Here is a 25,194-nt window from a genome sequence, read left to right on the forward strand (position 1 = left end):
TATAATAATATAATTTAAAAGACTGTAGCTCTTTCAACGGTCAAATCACTGAACAAAATTTGATGTAATTTGATATGAAGCAAGCTTGAACTCCTAGGAAGGATATATGCTACTTTAATACCCGACGGTCAACCTTTAAAACACGGGAGACAACTTAACAGGCTTATTTAGTGCAACCAATTCCGCAAACCCATTTCAGCTTCAAATTTGCTTGAATTATTTTTCACTTTGCCTAAAACAATATATCTTAATCTATATCTTTAATTATAAAACTTAATAATATTTATTGTTTCTACATTTTAAAAGTGAATTACTTATATTAATTTTCCAATATTGTATGCATTGGCATGTTTTTCCAAATTATGTCTAAATATCTGATGACATAAGAACTGTTCGAGTTTTGCGTTGATTGAATCAATCAGGAAAAACTTTAACGTTTGGATAAGTCATACGATAAACCAAATCAGAGCCTTATTTATTGATTTCGTGCTCAGATACATACTTATATACATTAACACATTGAATCATAGTTCATATTGATACAAAAAAAGATCTACAGCTAGAAAATACTCTATTTTATAGAACCAAAAAAATCTAAGTCCAAAAATGTCAACTTTATTGTAAACCTTGTAGAGAATTAAAGATTATTTCATTGTAATTGTACAGCAAGGTCAACTTATAAAGGCGATGCGCCGTTTATGGTCATGCAATACTTAACCGTTTGTTGTGTCCGTTGTGGATAAAATTGAATTAACTAATCATTTTAAATCATTTGACAATAGATACACGCGCTCTTTTGTGTTGTTTGTAAATACGAACGTGTTCGGTTTAAAACGATGGAATTACGTTCGATTTGATTTGATTTCATTATTAATTATTTAAATAATAATGCGCATAACATATACTGCACAAGTTTGTGCGCAAATACAAGTGCACTGTCTATTTCAAACGTCTTTTCGATAAATCAAAACTAAACTCATTAGTAATATATCAAATTTAATTATGAAGAACTTTCTGGAATAAGTTTGAGACGAATTCTATTTTCGAATTCATTTATTTAAAAATGTATAAATCACTGGTAAGCGGAACCGTTGGTATGATATTTTTTGAAAAATATGATGTGATAAAAGATTGCTCTCAAGACAGGACTGAGCGATGCATTGGTATCTGGTCTCTCGCGTGAGAGAGAAGACCTATGTCTAGCAGCGGATTTAAGACTATATTGGTAAAAATCATATAATCACTTTAAAGCCAGGATTCTTGGATTGTATGATATTGATGATGATATTCTACCGCCAAACATCTGTACTCAGTATTGTTGTGTGTTGTGAAGGGTGAGTGAGCCAGTGGAACTACAGGCACAAGTGACATAACATCTTAGTTCTCAAGTTTGGTGGCGCAGAGGCGATGAAAGAAATGTTTAATATTTCTTACAGCACCATTGTCTATGGGCGTTGGTGACCACTTACATCATCAGGTGGCCCATTTGATCGTCCGCCAACCTATATAATTAAAACACATCGTAAAAGAACTTCGTTCCAATAAATTTTACAAAAATATCTATCTACTTTCTGTATCTGGCAAACGGAAATGCTATAAATAAGACGCGAAAGAACCCTAACCCTATTCTATTACCTAAGTCGTCTGGCAACGATCCAACCCATGAAAATCCAGACATTCAGCAATATTCCAAGTTACATGTTATCGTGCTTGTAATTTCAAGTTGTTATTCACCCCGTGCGTGAGTCAGTCCCCCATGTTGATGACATCATTCGGTAATTTGACGGATATTTGGTCTGTAAGTATGGTATACCGTAACGCTGCCAGGAAAATATAATATAAGACTGCATTAGATGGTGATTAAACAATATCTTTTTCTTTCGAATGTCACATCCATGGTGACTGAAAGAAATAGAAGTGTGTTTAACTGAACAGTCCTTAAAAACGTTTTAATGTTAAGTCTATAGTCGCCTTGTTAGACAATCGTGTCTGAAGCTGGAAAACAAGAGAAGAGCTCATTTACATCTATCTATACTATTGTATTTATTTGCTTGATCGCACTAATATCAGAATCTATCAGTTCGATTTGAATAAAATATGTTTGCCTTAGATAACCCATTTACTGAGAAAGGTTATAGACTTGTACAATCTGCCCACCTAAGCAACGTTCACACGAGTAAAAGAGGAGTAGTTTGTTCATATTATAAATACTATAAAAAAACCTATGTGTCTGTTTTGTTAGATCCAAGGCTATGCGACTGAGTTCGTGAAATTTGTGATTGAAGTAGGACATGACTAAGGACTTAAACATTATAGTAACAACGTTAAATGGAATATACACGAACAGAATCGCTAGAAACAGCCTCAGCAATTTAGTCATTTTATTAAGCCGAAGACAACTAGATAATCTTGACAGACTGATTGTGGTAGTTCAAGAATAAGAGACAGCGGCGGTGTGACCAAGTAACGTCAATCACTTGTCTTGCTGTAACATCTGCCCTAAATTAAGCTTAAAACCATATAAAATGAAAACAGTAAACATATCATTCGATGCAGTATTTTCAAGGACACCTACAGCAGTACAGAATGCGACCAAAAATATGTCATGATAATATAACTAAAGAGCCGAGATGGATTTCGGGTTCAAGCCCAGGCAAGCACCATTAAATTTCATGTGCTTAATTTGTGTTTATAATTCATCTCGTGCTCGGCGGTGAAGGAAAACTTCGTGAGGAAACCTGCATGTGTCTAATTTCAACGAAATTCTGCCACATGTGTATTCCAACAACCCGCATTGGAGCAGCGTGTGGAGTGCTCCAAACCTTCTCCTCAAAGGGAGAGGAGGCCTTAGCCCAGCAGTAGGAAATTTACAGGCTGCTAATGTATGTAATGTAATATAATTACGTAAAATTAATTTGTAACTAATTTGTTTTTTTTTACATGTATCTATATTAATATTATAAATGCGAAAGTCATTCTGTCTGTTACCTCTTCACGCTTGAACCGATGAACCGATTTAAATGAAATACGGTGTGGAGATAATTTGAGTCCTGGGGACTTGTTATAATTCATCCCTCGAGGGATTTAGGGGGTGACGGTTTGAGTGCTATAGGTAAAGTTTTATAAATTTGGCGCGAGTATAGACGCAGGTTCATCTAGTTACTTCTAAGTTTGTTTTCTATTACATATAAAAGGATCTCATGTACCAAATTATATGAGAATTCACGCAAGCGTTCGAGTGCGATTGAGTAACGAGCATCAAAACACACAACTTTCTCATTTACTATTTGAATAAGAAGTTTAAAAATACTTCATCTTAAGGCAATCTTATCTTAAGTTGCAAATAATAAGTAGGTTAGTTAAGCTGTGCCGCAATGTTTGTTAGTCTGTGGTAACATCGAGAGAGATGTTTGTTTTATGGCGTGTGTGAATATAAAATTGCGTTTTAGTTGCGGTTACAATGAACTTCGGATTATGTTTGGAATGGAACAGCGTGGACTAAGCCGATAAACGAATTTTACAGATTACACGATCCGAATTTTGGATGTTATAATTTTTTAATACCGATATTTTTAAAATAATTTTCGTGTTTCGCTTCTTTACTTGCAGAAGAATGCATTAGATCAAATTCAGAAGTTCAAGTAGGCTCATAAAAGCATGTTTTAATCGTCATGTTAGATAAATTAAATGCAAAACTATCACCGGAATCGGAAAGTAGATTCTACCAAAGAGAACCGTCAAGATACTCAGTAGCATTACCGTCTTTACCATAGGGCACACGGAGCACATGCCCAGGGCCCCCATCCTGTAAGGGCCCCGAAGATACAACAATTTCTTTCACACGTTCGCGCTCACATTGACTGTTATGCATATTTTCGAAATTGCCATATTTGTAAGAAATAACTAAGATATTTATCAAAAGGCTAGTGACGATAGTCGATATTAAAAGTAGAAAGCTATAAACGTGCACTTCATGATACAAATAAATATACTATAGCCACAAGATTGTACAATCAATAAGATTCCTAATAATTTTCCCACCGTTAATTTTAACTATACTTAAGGCTTGACTGTGAGCAAATTATTTGTACATGCTAGTAAATATCTACTAAAAGGGCCCCCAATTTATGGATGCCCAAGGGCCTCAGTCTCTGCTCAGTAGTTACTCTTTTCCACTATTTTAATTATAAATGTCAATAAAGTACAATTAAACTTATAAACTTGAAAACAATATACCTAAAGTTATTTTATTGTATAAAAATACATTCACAAGATTTTTATCTATTTCTGCACAAAACAAACACGTCAGTTGTGGCAATACATTATGTCTGAATCATAATCATGATATACTAGCATAGTATGTTATTTTTATGGTCTGAATAACGTTAAGGTTGCGAAAACTTTGATATTCGTATTTTTGTATTAGATAAAAATCATTGTCATAATGTTGCAAATGTTTGGTTCCATGAATAAAAATAATATTTGTTTGTAGTATTTATAAAACCTTTTTTAATGATTTATTATTTATGAATTATTTCATAAAAAAATAAAGCTACTGTAAGAAATCATGCCGCCTGAAATGCTGGCAGCAATATCTCGTTCAATGTCAACTCCAAGTCAATCGGGATTTTGTGACAAAATAACTGTGTTAGCAAGGAAAAATAAAATGAGTTTTTCATTTTTAAATAAAAGTCACAGAACGAACGTAACCAGCCCTCCTGCCACCAGTAGATGTAATAAAATAGGTTTTATATGTTATAGAAATAATTTTGCACTTTTCTAAGTCTAAGTGTTTCAACTGCCAATTACAATTGCCTTTCAAACGATCGTTCTAAAATAAAATATTCTGAGAGATCGCTCTTTTAACGATCGATACGACTTCCATTTCTTATCTTATCTTTACTTGGTGATATTCTACCGCTAGAAATCAGTATTCAGTATTGTTGTGTTCCAGTTTAAAGGGTGTTTGAGCCAGTGTAATCACAGGCACAAGGGACATAACATCTTAGTTCCCAAGGTTGGGTGCGCAGGTTGGCGATGTTAGGATTGGTTAATATTTCTTAAAGCGCTATTGTCTATGGGCGGTGGTGACCACTTACCATCAGGTAGCCCATATGCTCGTCCGCCAAACAATGCCATGAAAAAAATCGACTTAACAAAAAGCAAGCGTTGCAATATCTCTTAAAGTTTGTATGTACATGTTTGGTACGATTCGCGCGCTATCTATTAAACGTTAATAGTACTAAGTGAGAAACCTTGACACAAGTGCAAATAACAACATCGGATTCAATTGGTTAAACGGTGCACCAACGCACTGAATGCGAAAAAAATATGCAAATTTTTTTGTTTTTTTTTGTTTCTATCAATGAATCAGTAGCAAATTGCAATCTACTGTTAGGCATAGGAACTAGGCATAGGCCTTGAAAAAGGGGGCGAAAGATCCTAGTTCCCCGTCTCCTCTCTCTCTCTCTCGTCTCTCGGTTATCGTGCGGCAGTCACCACTCTAGCTCTAACGGTCTTCGTACTTAGTACGATAATATAGTATTGATTTGCCAATTATGAATGTGTTAAGTGACTAGAGAGATATTCGTTATTATCTAATAAATTTATCAGATTTCGTTATTTATGAATTATCAGTACATCAATAAATGCATAGTAACATAAAACCCGTCAAGTGCGAGTCGGACTTGCGAACGAATGGTTCCGGAATATTATCTATAAAAACGGCAAAAAAAATCATGTCCGTTGTATGGGAGCACCACTTAAATATTTATTTTATTCTGTTTTAAGTATTTGTTGTTACAGCGGCAATAAAAATACATCATCTGTGAAAACATCAAATGTCTACCTATCACTATTCTTGGTAAAGCATGGTGAGAGACGGACAGACGGACGGGCCGATGGACGGAGTCTTAGTAAAAGGGTTCCCTTTGGAACCCTAAAAATATAAATTAATTATAAGTTGAAGTGTATAATTAGTTTTATTTATTTTATAAGCACCATTTTTTATAATTAAAATAAACCTTGTCTATTTGATCAGTCATATATATGGCAACACTCTTAGGTGCGTCTGCGCAACGGTTGGCTTTGTTACAAATTATAAAAAAAAATTAAAACTTAATTTTATTACACTCTCTTTGCACAATACACATATATTTATTTTTGTTAATCAACATTACATAATAATGTATGTTTATTGTCGATGTATTATCTCATTAACGACTACGATTAATGAGATTGTGACTTTACAAACGCAATAACTATCTCACTTGGATACATAAATAAAAACATTCAATTAAAAAAATATATAAATTAATGTTGAAGTGCAAGGTAACATGTTAAACTTTTTTTTTTATGGCATTGAATGGCGGACGAGCATATGGGCCACTTGATGGCAAGTGGTCACCACCGCCCATAGACAAAGGCGCTGTAAGAAATATTAACCATTCCTTACATCACCTATGCGCCAACAACCTTGGGAACTAAGATATTATGTCCCTTGTACCTGTGATTACACTGGCTCACTCACCATTCTAACCGGAACACAACAATACAGAGTACTGTTATTTGGCGGTAGAATATCTGATGAGTGGGTGGTACCTACCCAGACGGGCTTGCACAAAGCCCTACCACCAAGTAAACTTACTTGGTAAGAATTTTGTTAAGTATTTCATACATTTTAACTGACTTGAAAAGGAGGAGGAGGAGGTCATTAACTTGATTGTATTTATGTTTGTATCTTCAGAACTCTCATTTGTGAAGTGATTAGGATTTTTTGTTTGGCGTATATGTACTAAGTACTTGGTTATGTCCCATTTCAATTTAAAGATATTTTATAAGTGTTTTTTAATTTTTTTTATTTCTTATCATTCCAGAACTTTCGTCTTAAGCTAAACTGGACTTTAGCACAATTAGCCAATTATAGTCTAAATAGAACACAAATGTGTGTGTGTGTGTAACGTGACCTGCATGTAATTGAAGTATTAATATTAACATTACAACAAAACTACCTTTATTGAACGAATTTAAATCATTTTTTTGTTTTATATCAAAACCATTTAAGTCGATAAGTATTCAAAAGTCAAGGACAAAATACATATACTATAAAAACTCGATTGAATGTGATCTCTGATACACTTTCGAGCAGTGGTTCTCAATCCGTCGTCCACAGAGCTCCGTAGCCACAATTATTTTGTGTCCATATAATCAAACTTTTAAAATTATATTTAATAACCAATTCATACTTCAAAATTGACATAAATTATTGTTATAAAATTATCATTTTTAGATGTTACCAAGACCATCCTACGCATTCGAACCATATCCTATCTGCATTTCGAACCATTGTTAGCTTTGCATTTGGTTCAATCCCGTAACATGCTCGTGGGGGTGTCTACTTGAATAAGGATTATTTATGAAAAGATTGAGAACCACTGCTTTGCAGGTATAAAAATAATACGTTACGCTAATCTACATAACATGATCCGGTTAAACAAGTGATAACAGATAACGTGTCCGTTCGCGTTATATTGATTTCGATGTCTACTTTCTCGTAACGCCTACATCTCTTTACCTTTGCATGTTTAGGAATTAGAAAGGTTCGAGAGAGTTTTGTTAACAAACTTAGTTTAATTCTACTACATTTATATGGGGAAAACGGGGGTAATTAAGTATTATTTAATAAAGTGTTTTATTTCAAAATAATTTAATATTATTTTCTAAGCTTAGAATATATGATTATGTAAGAATTTTTTAAAGCACTATAACTGTTCTGTTAGAGGAAACTCGAAACTCACCGCAGAACACAATCGTATTTACCCAGAGAGTGATACGCGACATCTCTCCGTATTATTAAAAATAAATCGCTTCCCGCTGTCTGTACGCTTAGATCTTTTAAACTACGCAAAGGATTTTAATGATTTAAATAATTAAAAAATAAATTTACGAGTGATTTTCGAGGAAGTTTTATATATACAATACATAGTAGAGATAAGCCAAAAAATTTTAACATCCCTAGCCTGAAAAAAAGAATTTTTTTCTTATTATGTTTGTTCTTATATCTATGTATTGTAACGTGTGAGGGCGGGTCAGGTAGCTGGTTGACTATAATAATACGCATCAAACGTTACCAATGTAAGTCAAAAATCTCGAATGATATACGAAGTCAGCTCTCACAGAACAGTAAGTTCAATATACTTAGTTAATTGTTCCTATTTATATATACATATATATCACGTCCACGGTTTTTTATCTTTCTATATATAGACAGAAAGATAAAAGAGCGTGGACTTAGTATTTATTGATTTCTAGATAGGCCTTTCTAGGATTTTATATATATGTACGTTACTGGGTAAATTTCAGTAAAATTGTACGGAATTTTGTTGATCAATATTATTAAATAACTTAACTTATCTAAGATCATAAGATATTTAAACATCGTAACTTTTATTACAAATTAAATGTTATAATCCGTTCACCACTTGTATCTATATTTATATGTTATACCGCTAGTGGTTTTATGAAAATTTACACTGGTGACGGATTGCCATGACAAAATTGACAACGTTTACGCCATCACTTCACTGTTCACTGCATAAATAATAATAATATAGCGATCTCTTTATATAAAACCTTAACAAGGTCGAGTTTTCCTATGTTTTTTTTTTTATTTTTAAAATAGCTTCTGTTTTGTTAAAGGTAAAACATAAACGTATGTAAAAATTGAGTTTAATTAAAAAATCGAAATCATATGTAATATTTTTTTTTGTAATTATTTATTACATACATTGCGTATGAAGTTATATTACCGATTAGCTACCATTGAAATTAAAAAAAAATAATAAGAATTAGTTTTTGTATTCAACGAAAGTGAAGATCATGTTACATACAACCTTTTTGTATTCGTTTTGTATTTTTTTGTTTTATGTAATAAAGTGTGAAATGAATACCTATATTTTGTTCTTTATATATACATAGGTAGGTATATAATGGATTGGATATATAATAGTCTAACAATAAGCGAGAAATATACGGAAACCACTAAATGGACTGGAATTTCTCCATATCGAACATACAACTTGTAATAAATACATCAACAACTCGTATATTTTCAACCTCAATGATAAGACGTTTCATTTTCATTACAATCTCGCCTTCCTGATACGTAATTTTTTTTTTAAATTCTGCGTATAAAATCTAACCTCTACTAAGATAACATGACTAAATCTAGAAGTATATCTTTTTATCTTAAAATCTTGTATTATTACTCTAGTGATAAACACAAAATCACTTTTAAAAATCACATCGAATTAATACCAAGATTAAATTAAATGTGTAACTTTGAATGCAAAAACTAGGAAATTACGATCATTTTTTTTTAAATTTCAAATGGTGGCAAATGGGCCACACCTGATGGGCAGTGGTCACCACCGTCAATAGATATGTAAATGAAAGAAATATTAATTGTTAAAACTTCATTCGAAGTTGTCAATAGTTATATGTATATTACATGAAAATCAAACCATTATACTGCCTAGCCAGAAAGAAAGAAAGGTACTTTCTTATTGCCACATACAAAACAATGACAATTTTAATTTCCTGTATAATATGTAACATAGTAGCCAGCTCGTAACCGAGTCAAATAGTCTAACTGCACGCTTTTATTTATATACGTAACCAAAAATAATAACTTTCTGTAATTAACATGGTGGAAAAAAGTAACTGACGTTGAGTTTCTTGCCAGTTCTTCTCGGTAGAATCTACTTTTCCAACCGGTGGTAGCTTCAATATTTTAACATGATTCAAACGTGCTTTTATGAGCCTACTTGAAAAAACAATATATTGTTTTTTTTTTCACCATATAAGCTGTAAGGACTAAATAATAAACTAATTATGTTTTTAAAAAAGTTTTAATTATTTTTTTAAATATTAACAAGCTGTAGTATTAAGGTCTAACCGGAAGTTAAATATATTTTTGCATATCCAAGCAACGATGGTAGGTAAGTTATAAAATTGATCTACTTATAATTCTTATTGAGACAGCAACTATGATATTAAGGTGAGCGAACGTCACAGAGGGGACCGAAGGTGAATGGCAGGGGATACAGACGGACGTAACGTGTGCGTGGCAATATAATAGTTATTATTAGATAAACTATACACAATCATTAAAATCCCGGATGACGATGGATTATTCTATTTACGAGATGTGTTAAATACACTTATAAAGGTGCAGTTATTATCAAAATCAAAATATACTTATTCAAGTTAGATTTTACAAGCACCTTTGAATCGCCATTTCCGTTCGGAATGTAGATTCTCAGTAGTAACTCTTTTTCAACATTTAAAATACAAAGTTATGTTAGTTAAATACAATTATATAATATATCCTGCTTGGAAGTCAACAAGTATAAGATCCACGCTTTATCATCTATATAATCTTGTATTGAATAATATGACTTTTTATTAATGTATTTTTTACAAATGATTTGAATTTATAAATCGCAAAGCCAAAAATATCAGCGGATAATTAAAATCACGTTAATAATATTTGGAGGTAGATACGAAAATAAATAAAACTCATCATAAAATATTTTACCGCCAAACACCGATAGTATTGTTCTGTTCCGGTTTAAGGAATAAGCTACATACATAAGGGACATAACATCATAGTTCCTAAGGTTGGTGGAGCCATTTCGCCTACCTGGTTAAAAAAAAAGAAAACCTGTCTTAGCTCCGTTAATTTATGTCCCAAGTAAGAACGCTTCTATAACTATTTCAGATTTTTGGAATGAGAAAGCCAGTCTTATATATAAATAAAACGATAAGAAACGGCATGTATCTGTCTCACTCCTTACCTAAAGATACGGATTCACTTGTGGAAGATTTTCAGCCGTTATTTTCTTACGATGTTTTCCTTTACCGTCTAAACGAATTATTATAAATGCAATATAAAGAATCAAAATTTTATTCCAGGTTAGGAACCCGCAATCTTCGGTTAAGATTCAGGGGTTCCAAGCACTCGACCAAGCCTGGTCTTTATAAAATGTATATAAATATAAAACCCAAAACGGGCACCGTATTGAAACTATAACGTTGCATGTTTTACAAAGTAAATATCATCCTTTATACATACACAATTAAGTTTAAAATTATTTGCAAGTTTTTTTTTATTGATATGAGGGGAGATGAACTTGCCAGACAACTCTGCCTATTAAACATTGAGTTATTTCTCAAATTGCCAAAGACCTTGGGGTATTAAGTTGACTCTTGCCAAATTTAAAAATTACTGTTAAAGCTATTCGGCATTCTGACTTGATTTATAATGGCTGGCATTTCTTTAATATGTAATGTTTCATATAAGTTTCCAGACATTAGTCGCAATAAAAAAAGCGCATTGCGGTATCTTGCGATTCACATAAAAATGCGTACTATAATGAATAATTTAAATAATTGTTATGTTTATTGTATGATCGTGATGATATCCTCCAGACGGTTTACACAGCGACCATTCTGAACGGAGAACAGTCAACTGTGCAAGAGATATACTGGTCAAATGTGTGCGCTTCTCTCGATCTCGTAGTCCGGTCGACAATTCGACACTATCTGAGAATGTTCATACAAAGGACCAACTTTACGTGTATTTATTGTCTATTATAGAGGAACACGTACAATAAATTAAATGAAAAATTAAAACATTTAAGACACAAAAATCATTAGGTCCGAACATATTTTCACAAAAACAGAAACAGACGTAGACTCAAAGTATAAACTAATTGAGCAACTTTGAATTTATTAAAACCATAAAAACGAAAACAAATTAAAGCAGAAGTCGTTTAGGAAAAAATAAAACCTCCAAACTTCGGCTGCTACTGAGAATCGCATTAGAGAAAAGAATAACTTTTTGTCGGCTCGATCTGGGGGTGATTCTACTAATACGAACGATTATGACATATCCTAGATTCTATTTCGATCCACCTTTGACTATTGCTTACCAAAAAATAAAGCTTATTATTTAATTTTATTCCAATCATAACTGAGGGCTAATTCTGCTTATTTATATCGGTTACGTGTAAATTATTAACTTATAATTTACGTATAGTTTTACGTTGTACTTTCCATCCAACATCCGACCGAACGAAATTTAGAGAATAGGAAAATGGCATCGATAAGGTTGATTTTGAATTAAGATACGATGGCGATAAATTAACAATTTGTTAGTAGAATTCGCACCCTGGGGTTCGAACCCAGGTAACGTCTTAGTAACATTGTTTTATTATAACTTTTCTAATTTCTGATTTATTATCTAGAGAGATTGATCTTTAAAAATGAGCGAATTGTATTCTAGGATGATTGTATAAGAAAAATCTTTTTAAAAAATTATCTATACTAATATTATAAATTCAAAAGCAACTCTGTCTGTCTGTTACGCTTTCTCAGCTGAACCACTGAACCGAATTTGATGTAATTTTGTATAAAGCAAGCTTGAACCTCAAGGAAGGACATAGGCTACTTTTTATACCTAAAACCCACGCTCCCTAACACGCTTGCAAAAACTATTAAATAATAGAATTCTTGGTGTTGTAATTAACATTTATGCATAAACCCAATACCAAAACTATGGTTGAAAAGTTGCAAGGCACAGATTCATTGCGTTGCAAGTGTTGTCGTTGATAAACTCACAAAGGGAGCTAATGCTAAGGCTATGGTTACTCGCGTGACGGATTCCTTGACATGCAGTACCATGTCATTGCACTAGACTTCTATGTTTCCGGTTGTAGCTAAGTAAGGGTTCATAATAGCTAGGCTCGATACACAATGATGCCTCTGATATTATAAAGCCAGCATGTATTTCTTTATATAACTATCGAATGATGAATCAAATTGACATGCAAATTATTTACATATAAACATGGATAAGTAAGATAAGAAAAAACACAGATAACGAATTGGATATTTATATGATTAAAAGCCAACATGGCCCAGTGGTTGGCAAACGTGATTTTGGCAAACAGGTGATTGCGGGTACTAACCTGGGTAGGAATTACGGAGCGTTGATGTGCTTAATTAAGTTTATAATTTCGGTATCAAGTGTCGGACATTAATTTGTAATGAGGTTCCTAACGAGCTTCGATGACGCTTCAACCCAGAAGAAAGCAATTTACAGATTGTCATTAATTTACCTAACGGCTTTATTTACGACTTTATGATTAAAACAAAAACTAGTTGAAATTATGTCCAAATTGGTAAACCAATTACGTTTATGCTGGAAACGCCATAAAAGGAATTCCTAACGCAGTTATCATACCTCAATGGTAGTCTTTACACGTATACAATTGCAAGGGGTCATAACTTTACTTGACGTACAGTTAGTTGCTGTGACAGGGTACTTCCTACATAACAAAACAAAAGCACATACTTATGCGTCTCTTGGTGTTAATAAGAATGTATTCATAATAGACACGAAGTATTCCAAACATTTTTATATAAAATGATTCAAAAATAAGTTGATTCAAATTTGTTTTGAGTAATTTTAAATGTGTTAGGTTTCGTATTGTAAGGAAAAAAATGTTGTTTATATATTAAAAATTAGATAAAATATATACCTTTAAATAAGACATGTTACGGTTTAAAATAAGCGTAATTTTTTTTACTTCTTCTTTGTCTTCTTTCTTAGCATAATCTTAATAGCATAGATGCTTTAAATAATTTCATAATTTATGGTACAATATTTTGAAACAATAAGGAGATTTTTAGTTAGTAGGAATTGATAAGCATTATCAAAGATTCTGTTTGCGAAACTAACGTAGTTACGTGCGGAAAACTCGATTTCTATCAGCGATGAATTCAGTCAATGAACGGTTCATTGTACATTTTTTGTGTTTCTGTCTCAAGTTTCTTCATTCTTAACGTTCACGGCTGAGCATAAATTGAATAACAAATACAACGAAGCGCGTCAATAGATCTAGGAATGAACGATCTTCAGCTAAGATTTACGTGTACGATTTCACTCTAATAAATACATGTATAACTAGTCCATCCCGACTTTGTACTGGTAAAAAATCATATAAAGTTAGCCCTTCCACTTCCCCTGAAGTTAAAATTAAAAAAAAAATCAATATAAAAAAATTCAAATTGGTAGTTTACGTCGCTAAAGGAGAAACTTTGCTTTGGAGAAAGTTTAAGTCAAGAGTTCGGAGATTTCTTGATGAGTGAGTCAGTACTATTTCACCTATATATTTTATAGATATCTTATTTCGGCATCTGGAGACATCATCAAATAAAACTAGCTAACGCCGTAGATAATATTAGAATGCACGAGTGTATTCTCAAATTACAATATTCGCTCCCTTAATCCTATGGAACGCCAATCACACACGACCGTTGAAAATCAGGACTTACATCGTCACGAGACACGACAGTGTTGCATTGACAACTTCCTTACTTGAAGTTTTATTAAGATTTTTTTACGAATTAGGTATAGGACCACTAGGTACTATATTATTAGTCCAAGTACTTTTCTTATACTATATAATTAGGAATTTGGGAACTAAGATGTTATGTCCCTTGTGCCTATGTTTCACTGACCCTTCAAATAGGAACACAAAAATAAGGTATTGCTTGGTGATAGAATACCTACCCAGGCAGTCTTGCAAATAGCCGAACCACCGAGTAAATCATCAGTCATAAACTATAATAAATAATTTAATCATAAATTTCAAAACATCTGACTTGTACGTACTAAAATTAAACACAAAGAGTTGTCTCATTATAAAAAAAAAATACAAAGAACTGAAATTAAAACACACAGATAACAAAAGACTTTCCTTTTAAAGACGGTGCTCAAGGTTCTACATTTTCCAGACAACAATATATATGTACACTATATAAACATTCAACTTGTCCGTCCAAGGAACATTCATACTGAATATATATATATATATTTTCTCTAATTAAACGATCATAGATCTATATATATATATATACAAACAAGCATACAAGAATGATTAGTTTGTGTGCACTTTATTTCATGGATATTTTCAATTCCATTCGCCGGCGACGAAAACCTCCCGGAAGCAATGCGTTCACGTCATCAATATATCATTTTAACTTTGTAACTGACATAGGGGGATTTTGCATACAAAATACGGGAACCGTTCCTTTCAATGAAGGCTTAATTTGGGAACACAAATTGAGTACATTAAGTTTTTTTAACGAACTGGTGATATGAAGTTCCTTATAGCTCTTTGCACTATACACTTGAAAACTAAGCTAAGTGTAAGACTTCGACGGTCACGTTTGTGCAATGTGTTTGTGTGTTTATAAGCATATGACTGTGCAAATGTGCATAGTTATATAAGTGCAATAAATATATATGTACATCGTGCTTTTAAACTGAATTTGTATATGTGTAGTATGTATGATTAAATAAATTCGTATTTTTTTTTAAATTCGATACGAATTATTTATTTTATATTAATTTAATTTGCTCTCAAACCTTCTCCTCAAAAGAGGGAGGCGTTGCCCAGCAGTGGGACGTTAACAGGCTGTTACTTTTGCATTGTTAGTTTATTAAATAGTACCTGTCATTTAATACATTTTTAATTAATGTGATTTTATATAAGAAAATAATTGATACTAGTGGTACTTAATGTACGTCAAACCTCAGAAACAGTTAACAATATGAACTGGCGAATATACGAGTAACCTTTCGTCTAAACTTGAATACAATGTATATTTTATAGATTCATACCCGTGCATACAAATATTATAATGGAAGATAAGAAAAAATCTTGGACTAATTTTTAACATTCGACGATATGGTAACATTCGACGTAATTCATTCCGCTTTTATAACTCTGCGTACCTATTCAGTGTCAAAGGTCTTGTTGACGATATTAAACTAACAATAGTGGCTTGTCAGTCAATAACATTATTATTATTACGAACTGTTTATCATTTCGTAAATGTGACTTCTTATAAAACAAAACACATTGACAGCACCGCATCTTGCTGTTTGGCGGTAGAATGAGAGTGTGGTACTCAGACGGGCTTGCACAAAGCCCTACCACCAAAGACCACCACCAAGAAATGAGGTAGAATAGTGTTATATTGAAAACAAATGTGTATTAATCGAGAACTTTTTGTAGTGCATAATATAGCAGATTCATTAGCCAATCGCTTTGGAAAAGATTATACACAATCATAAGTGTTTATAATGATTTTAATATAACATATATCTCGCTTGGTCGCATATGTAACCGTAGCTTTACGGATTTAAGTTTCAAACGCATCTGTGCGACGAAGCGAAGCGACAACGACCGTGACGCGGAAGCTACGGTAACACCTCTGCGCAGAAACGTCTGCTAAGTTTATTATTTTGATATAGTTTATTCTATTGACTGGATGGATAATTGTATACCTCTACAAATGAAGAAATAATTCAGCGTCGCGGTCGCTTTAGCTTCGTTTAATCGCGCAAGTGTGTTCCGTGCATAACTGTTTAAATATGTAACAAACAGATTTAATAATTTGTGTTTTTATTAGGTCATTAAACTATTACATTTTACGTGAATGTAATTATTGTGATCGTTGACCTTATGTATATATTATGTTTTTATATGAATACTGGAAGTTATAACTATATCGTTTCTATAATTAGTAATATTTTATTATCATTCGTTGTGTCGAATGTTACATTTCTAATCAATATTTTCAAAAATAAATAATCTCTTCCTATATAGTAATAATTAAATCAATACTTTTATATAGACAAATTTCAGGGCTTCAAATCCTGACAAACACGAATGCGTTTTCAAGTACTATGTATAGTAGATCAGAATTTAATAAAAGATGTATTTTGCAAGATATATTAAAATGAGAGACAGAAAGGTTTTTTTATTAATGTAATTATTAGTTTATACAAAATAGACGACAAGGACAGATACAAATAAATATTTATGTATAAGAGGAGTGCAGAATGGTTAGTTATAGTGTTTAAATTCGTGCGAAGAACAACTACGAAGAATACCACACGAGGAGTTTTCAAGAAAAATCAATACTGACTTCCATATCCACTCTATTCAAGATACTCCCCCTTCCCCATTGTTAAGATGTCTACTCGAAAGCATAGCTACTAGGGGCTTTTTATAGCTCTTCGATAAATCTACCGAGTTCTATGTTACTTTAGCGAAATTTAGTTTTTCGTTCAAGATCAAGATAAAACAGAAAAAGAAAAATGTTATTTCCGGTTAGTTAAACTGAAATTTACTACTTATCACTTCTATAATATGCATGTATTATACATATAAACCTTGTTGGACTGAGAGGTGACTTTGTTTAATACCATTAAGACTCGAATAGGCTATAAGCTCTGTTGAAACGCCATCTTTCAACACGACATTTAAACTATCAGCCCGCCCCGTCTTCCTACGACTACAATAAAGATTTCTATCTCTAGGTATATTTTAACCAATGACATATGCAATGAGTAGGCGAACTATTCGATCTAAGCGTCGTACAACACGCCCTGCGATTTCTTTCAATGTCACAAAAATGTATGTATAAGAGAGAGTTTAGAAACTTATAACTTTATTAGGTAATATTGTGTTTTTGTTATAGTTTTGGCAGCATTCACTTCAAAATCTAGACCGACTATTTTCTCTCAGACGTGTATATGAAGCTATAACTAAAGCGATCTGCATATTAATATTATATTTTTTAAGGCTATAAAATAAAAAATATATTAAAAATCCGTATTAATCGGAACAGTTTTTTCATTAAATTTATTTTTTACTTCATGTAATTTATTTTTTCAAAATTAAAATTCGCAAAAATACCGTTACAGAAAAGTGACTCAGTACGTAACAGGCATCTCAACACATTAAGCACTCCATAACGCTCAATAGGTGCTTCAACGGAAATGAGACGATGGTATTACTTCACGTATAACTAACTATTCGTCCCGACTTCGTACGTAATTCATGCACGGGTAAAGTTGCTCAAGTATAGAAATTCCCATACACATTGGGTTTGTGTGCTAAATAAAATAAAAAAATAAATATTAGACCACACATACATTACTCTGATCCTAATGTAAGTATCCAAAGCACTTGTGTTATGGAAATCAGAAGTAACGACGTTACCACAAATAGCCAGAGCCAGACAGAGAATAGAAAAATAACTTTTTCTACATCGACTCGGTCGGGATTCGAACCCAGGACCTCGGAGTGGCTTACCCATGAAAACCGGTGTACACACTACTCGACCACGGAGGTAATCAAATCAGTCTTTATTTTATAGATAATAAAACCGTTTGAAACAGTTTCAGAAATATATAATTTATCATCGTAAAGACACATTTCTGATAAAAATAAACTCGCTTTATATTTTTTCTCAGGTGCTTCTTTCCGACCGGTAGTGTCGTGACTGTCAAGAGAAAAATGTGTAATGTTGAATGAAATTTTGTCGATATCGAGATCTCGGAATAAATAATCATTACAATAGAAAGTTCATGCATATTATAATAAACATTATATTAATGATTATTCGCAAAAATTTAAATTAAAACCCGCATATTGTGTTCAATAGATTTTACAATTTTGATCCATAAGTCTAATAACTATAAGAGTTAATTTATCGTATCTCTTGTTGCCATGTTGTTGTTAATTCTTGGAAATGTGGTTGAAACGCAAAGCGTAAGTAACGCCTGGACTTAACAGTTTAACATAAATCATTGTTACGGCCCTTTGTGAGGGACGGGCCCTCCGCGGCGAAAATAGATTTAGGGATAACTTTTAAAAAAGATCGATTTAATTCTTAGCAATGGTGTGAGTTTATATTTTTTTTATTTAAGATAGTTGGATCGTGTGTGTATCCTCACACTTATATCGCTGTTGGATTTATAATTTTATGAACAAAACTAGGTTAATGCGTCAACACGCTTATTATACTAAGATTTTATTTGTTAATTTATTATCGTATTTTATTAGGAAGAGGGTTTATTCTTAACTGGTTTCACCCGCGTTGTGTGCTGGGTGCATGCTTTAGGTACTCTTTTTAATCTGGACGTGTGTGCAAATTATTATGATGATAAGTTGAGAAGTTGAGACATGAAAGCGTCAACAGACAAATAAATAAACTCTCTTTTTCGTATTTATAATATTATTAGAATGAAGATGTTCTTTAAAGTGATTTATACTCTGTAAAAAAACATCTACATTTGTGTATCTTGTTCTAATTATTATTTTATTTGCTTACTGTATCAGCAATGGTATTCGTGATTAAAAAAAATACGTCAAATCTCGGATGTTTGTGTTGTATATTACCTTTAATATTTTTTTCATTCAAAATGACCTCTTACGTTATTAAACCATGTGTTCAATGTTGAAGCAAAACACCGTGTAACAGTGTGGTGTAATAATCTTCATCACTAAAGACCAGAGGAGAATTTTAAAAGCGACAGTCACACGTCTGCTACACTTATATATAAATTAATTATAACATAAAAACCAAACTTAATTTTTTTTTACGTCAAGTTAACTTATGTTACGTGTAACTTGTGGTAAGCCACAATTAACTCGACATTTAACATTCGCAAAAGCCTACAGGCTAAGATTACCATCTAACCTTCGGCTCCCCTTGTTTAAGCCGGAAGTGTTTAAATAGCTAGAGGCACCTTTATATATTTTTTAAACAAAACAACCCTCTTTAACTCATTAATGATACACGCGCTGCTTGATAAATTAATGACCATCAGTATAAAAAAAATGGCGACTGTCTATACGTACGATATTTTTTATCGATCGTGGAATGCATAATATTGCGATCAATCCTGTTATTATATATATGCTCATTTAAATGTAATAGTAGGTTTAGTTCGCGTGTCACGGTAACGCCGAAACGACGTAAAGGTACCGCTGGTTTCTTAGTAAGTATTTCGGTGTACTATGGCGCACTAGGAGTTTTGGACACCGGTGAGTCCCAACTCGCACGTCATGTGGGGGAACGCGTAAAGCGTATTGCCATCGAGAAAAAAACGGTTTAATTCGCGTAAGTCTAATAATTTTACTAATTAGGCGTCGTGATTAATCATTATATTAAACAATGTTTGTAAGTGGCGTTCGTCTTCTGTTCAATTCGTTTTTGGGACTCCGTACCACTAAAGGAATAAACGAACTGCGCTGTCCGTCTGTCTATCTGACCCTTTCAACACCCTTTCTCCCCGAAACTGTACAGGTATAATGTTTAAATAAATAACCAATACTGAGGTCTAAGTGAAATTCGAAAACCATTAATTTGTTGTTACATTCGTGTCTGTTTGTCTATCTGTCTGCTGTTAAGGATATCCTCAGTGCGCAAGTCCGAATCGCACTTGACCAGTTTTATTGACAACTAAAAAGATAAAGTGAAACATCTTTTTATCAGATTGATGCACGTAGAAGATCGGTTATGGTCTATTTTGAAGAGCTCCAGCCGCAGATGTGCAGAACAATAAGGAAAAAGAGGATTCTTGATTGCATTGAATAAATTGTTACGATTTAACTAATAATTAATTTTAGAGAGCAGAAAAACGTCACTGGCTGGGTAGAGAGCGGCGCTATAGCTGTATTTAAAAAAAAACAACAAATAAAACGTGCAAACAGACATCGTCGGTTTACAATGAAATAAAATCAAAACGACCTGTCATAGGTTTCGAAATTTCTAAAAATCTGTCGATTAAACGCGATGTTTTGCGGGCGACATTAGTTGAAGAATAATGTACTAAACTGATATATGTATTAATTATATAATTATGGTACATTTTTTTTTACCATATCGGTAGGCGGACGAGCAAATGGGCCATTTGATGGTAAGTGGGCACCACCGCCCATAGACAATGGCGTTGTACGAAATATTAACCATTCCTTACATCACCAATGCGCCACCAACCTTGGGAACTAAGATGTTACGTCCCTTATGCCTGCAGTTACACTGGCTCACTCACCCTTCAAACCGGAACACAACAATACTGAGTACTGCTGTTTGGCGGTAGAATATCTGATGAGTGGGTGGTACCTACTCAGACGGGCTTGCACAAAGCCCTACCACTAAGTAGACCACCAAGTATTTGTATCGAGTGTTTGTTGTGAGCGTACATGAGGTTAAGTAAAATATGCTCATATTATTGGACCATATACCGTTGATGAAAAACAATTAAACCTAACATCGTTATCGTGTTAACGACCATCCAATCTTTAATGGTTCTATAGTGAAAACCGTATCAAAATCCATTAATCCTCAAAAGTAGAGCAAGTCTATGAACATGCCAGCGACTTACTATCGGAATTCACTTGATCACGGACTATAATGTTGTAGAAAGGTACATTTTGCCGGTAAAATTTTAATTAGGTTAATTAAATATAACTAAAGACATCCGGTTTTAAGTGCATTAAAACCCCTAGCAGATCGTTATCGAATATTTCACTTGGGAATTTCCAAGCGTTCCCATTTAGATTACCAGATATTATTTGATATAGTGTGAGGTGGATGACTGTTTTCTTTTTTTTTTAATATGTCTTTTGAGGCGACATTGTGCAAGGTCGTAGTCGATACTACCAAGGCAAGAAAAATAACAGTTTCTTATAATAAAAAAAATATCACTGCCGAAATAATGAATCGTCTGCTTTTGAGGAGCAGGATTCGAGTTCGAGTGGAGTTTATTCACGCTTCCCCAATACGGATTGTGGGATACACTTTTATAGAGGTTCATCCGAAACATGTTATCCTTCTACGTCGAGCACAAGATGAATTGTAAACAAAAAATACGTACATGGAAATTCAGTGGTGTCTGGGTTTGAGTTCAGTCGTAGATTAATATTCTGGAACATCTCGGCCACCAACTTACCAGTTACTTTACCACCAAATAGTAACACAAAGTACCACTGTGTTCCGGTTGCATGGTGTGTGCCAGTGTAATTAAAAGCGACATAACTTAGATGACTCGTGGGTGGCGGCGCATTAATGGTTTAACAAGTTGTATATATTTCTTTCAGTATCACTGTCTATAAACGGAGGAGACGAATTATCATCAGCTGGATTTATCTCTTGATTGCCTTTGCCACAATAAATTAAAAAAAAAACTTTACAGATTTATTTTTATTTCATCAGAAAAAAATGTCATAATAGCTGTTACAGTTACTATATATTATTATTGTATTAGAGAACTACCACGCTGCTATGCGTTCGAGACACGCAATTTATAAAGGTAAGTATCTTGAGTATTCACGTATTCCCAGTAACAAGATACCATTCCAGCTGATCGAATGAGTTGTTTACAAATATTTACTTGATACAAGACAGAACAATCTGTGTTCGTACTAAAGACGAATGGTATAAATGTTTAGAGAACACACTGGTATGTTATCTTATGACGATCGTTTGAGATGGCTGACAAATATCTGCCTTTAGGCACTTGAGTCGAATTAATTAAGAAAAAAAACAATCATGATTTTTTTTTAAATAGACCGCGGTCGATTTGTCTAATTCTCATGGTAATCTTATATATTTATACTGTAAAGTTCTTTGGTCTTTATTAATACAGTATAGTATACGGGTAGTGGAAAGTTTGTTCATAATTGATAATATGGGATGAGCGCTCAAAATGCAATACTATTCATAAATGTATTATTTCTTCATTAAAAAGAACAGCGTTTTCATTAATTTAATAGTTATAATATTCGCACACAAAATGTTTGTCGATTTTTGCTCTAAGCTAAAGTGTATTGCGCATGTCACGTACTGTTGCCAACCTAGACCCTTTGCGGGTACGTTATAGGGTCATTCACCCATCAGAACCCGACTCACCCTTAACTTATATCAGAGATATATATCAAACCTCTTCGGTTACATAATTTATAATACTGGTGTTTTATAATTAAACAATTTTACAATTATAACATGAATTAATTGCTTCAACGAATAATTGTTATTTCTTTAAAGTAACATTTAAATAATATAACTTGTTTTTTTTACTTTATATAGTACTTTATAATAAGAAGTTATCGCATTGGAAACAAAATTACATTGTTCACAAAGCAAGCAGACCGTGCTAGCAAAAACACATTAAAATTCACCTCAACTTATATAAATCTACCTACCCACATTAATCGGTATATTTTTGTTTAAAAAGCGATAAATATAAAAATATAGTTTAATGAATATTATTGCGATAAGCGTTCAAATAATAAATAAAGCGATAACATTTTATAATATAATAAATAGCTTATTATAATTTTGTTATAATGTACCGAACGACATTTTTTAACTTTAGTTCTCATTTTAACTCTCGAAATATTTATCGCTTTAACAGACATGAAGCAATATAACTGCCAAGAACCGGCCGGCAACCTAATTCTATATGAAAAATAGGTCAGAATTTTTCCCAGGGGATCAAACGTATACGCACGATTTATATGTATATCTAGAATTGAATTAGAATTATATATTAGAACAGCAAATAATAAGTAAATTTGGCGTATTTTACAGATTCCCTATTTTGTTACATTGAATAATTATTATATTTTTATATATCGTAAAAACAACAGGTTGTGCAAAACCGTTACGTACCTGCAAATGGATAGGGACTTTCTTCACAGGTGCGTTGGCCATTTTCACAAAAATCCAAGCACAGTATTCACTAAACTAGTAAATTTATTTATAAAACGTGTAGGCGGTTTCGCAAATTATGTCTTTCGCAAAACTGATTTAGCCGAAATGCACTTAAACGTACGAATATAACGAACGTTAGCCAACCTACTGATTATTATTTTCAATGAAAGAAAACACTTCCCTCCTATACGCATGCGTAAAAATCGTTTTAATCTGATTGGACGGTCAAAACTGATATTGTTGCAAGTAGTAATATTATAGTTGAATTAACGCTTCACTAGGTGGCATTAGCGTAGCTACTAACTGTCATTAATACTTAATAGAAAATAAACTACATTATTATAAAATTATGTCCGTTAATTTATGAATAGTAATTTTAAATATTAAAATTGATTAGTGATAAATTTCTTGTCACATATTCTTCACGACGAAAACGAATCTTAGGCACGTCTGCGATAGATGGCGTTGGGAGCAAAATTTAAAAGTCGATACGAAATTACAATGAAGGATTGGGCCGACTCTTCCCGACCAAAACATTTAATCGAACCATGCGTCGGGTGATACCGATTTTTGGCGCCCGTTTCATTACACGATATTAATGATAGAAGACGATATATTTTTTAATTTCAATGTGAAGTGAAGTGTCCGTGTAATATTTTACTCTGCACTAATGCCCACACTACACCTCAAGCCAGGATTGACGGTAAAATATTTTTTCTTCAGTCGAATATTACAAGTATATTTTTGGCTTTGTTACAGAAATAACCATGAATTCTTTTATGGCTGTGTTTATGAAGAAAACTTAAAATACACTTGATTCTTCAGTTAATCGGCTATAAAATGTTGCAATTTGTGGAATAAATATATATTATAATTTTCACACATTTTTTTTAATATTGATACACAAAAATAATCTGTTCTCTGACATATTATTTAATTAAAAAAAAATAAATTTACGGGTGGTGTTTAAAGTATTTTCCTTTATTAACTTTTCCAATCCTAAACTTTAATATCAAAATATTTTAAATTTTGTTGAGGATACATAGGACAATTATATTTTGCCAAAAGCAATTAATTTATTTTGTGAATGCAAGATTTTAAAAATAATCAAGTTGCTTTTTAAATGATATTTTAATTTTTTAACAAATATTTCCTATTAAATGTGAAATTATTAATAATTACTATATTCTTATAATTTATTAAAAATTATTATCAAAACAAAAGTATTGATTGAGTAGGCTTGTATTCAAAACTTCAATATCGATATACTAGATTAGACTCGCGATTTGTACGTAAATATGTTGAAAGGTACGATTAAGGTTTAAATATCGTTTTCTTGATTTATTTTTAATAGAGAAACTAGAAGAGCAAGTGGACCACCAAATGGTATGTTCCATCGTCTATAGATATTGGCGCTTTAAGAAATATTACCAATTTCTTGTATCGCCAATGTGGCACAAACCTTGGGAACTAAGAAGTTACGTCCCTTCTGTAATTGCGCTCATTCGCCCTTCAAAGCAGAACACAATAATGATAATTAAGCAAGTA

General features: G+C 32.7%; 2 protein-coding genes across 2 annotated transcripts in view; one reads left to right on the forward strand and one right to left on the reverse strand.

Moving 5' to 3' along the window:
• The window catches only part of LOC125073723 (dihydropyrimidinase), a 57,750-nt gene extending 33,949 nt beyond the window's left edge, over positions 1-23,801 (reverse strand). Inside the window, exon 1 of the mRNA XM_047684711.1 lies at positions 23,605-23,801. Within this exon, the coding sequence (XP_047540667.1) occupies positions 23,605-23,646 (42 nt within the window). The 5' untranslated portion in view covers positions 23,647-23,801. The remainder of the gene's footprint in view (positions 1-23,604) is intronic.
• Positions 23,802-24,163: 362 nt separating this feature from the next.
• Positions 24,164-25,194, forward strand: part of LOC125073755 (endothelin-converting enzyme homolog) — a 62,265-nt gene continuing 61,234 nt past the window's right edge. The window contains exon 1 of the mRNA XM_047684782.1: positions 24,164-24,349. Within this exon, the coding sequence (XP_047540738.1) occupies positions 24,317-24,349 (33 nt within the window). The 5' untranslated portion in view covers positions 24,164-24,316. The remainder of the gene's footprint in view (positions 24,350-25,194) is intronic.

This window comes from Vanessa atalanta, chromosome 25 (assembly GCF_905147765.1).
Source record: "Vanessa atalanta chromosome 25, ilVanAtal1.2, whole genome shotgun sequence".
NCBI classification, from domain to species: domain Eukaryota; kingdom Metazoa; phylum Arthropoda; class Insecta; order Lepidoptera; family Nymphalidae; genus Vanessa; species Vanessa atalanta.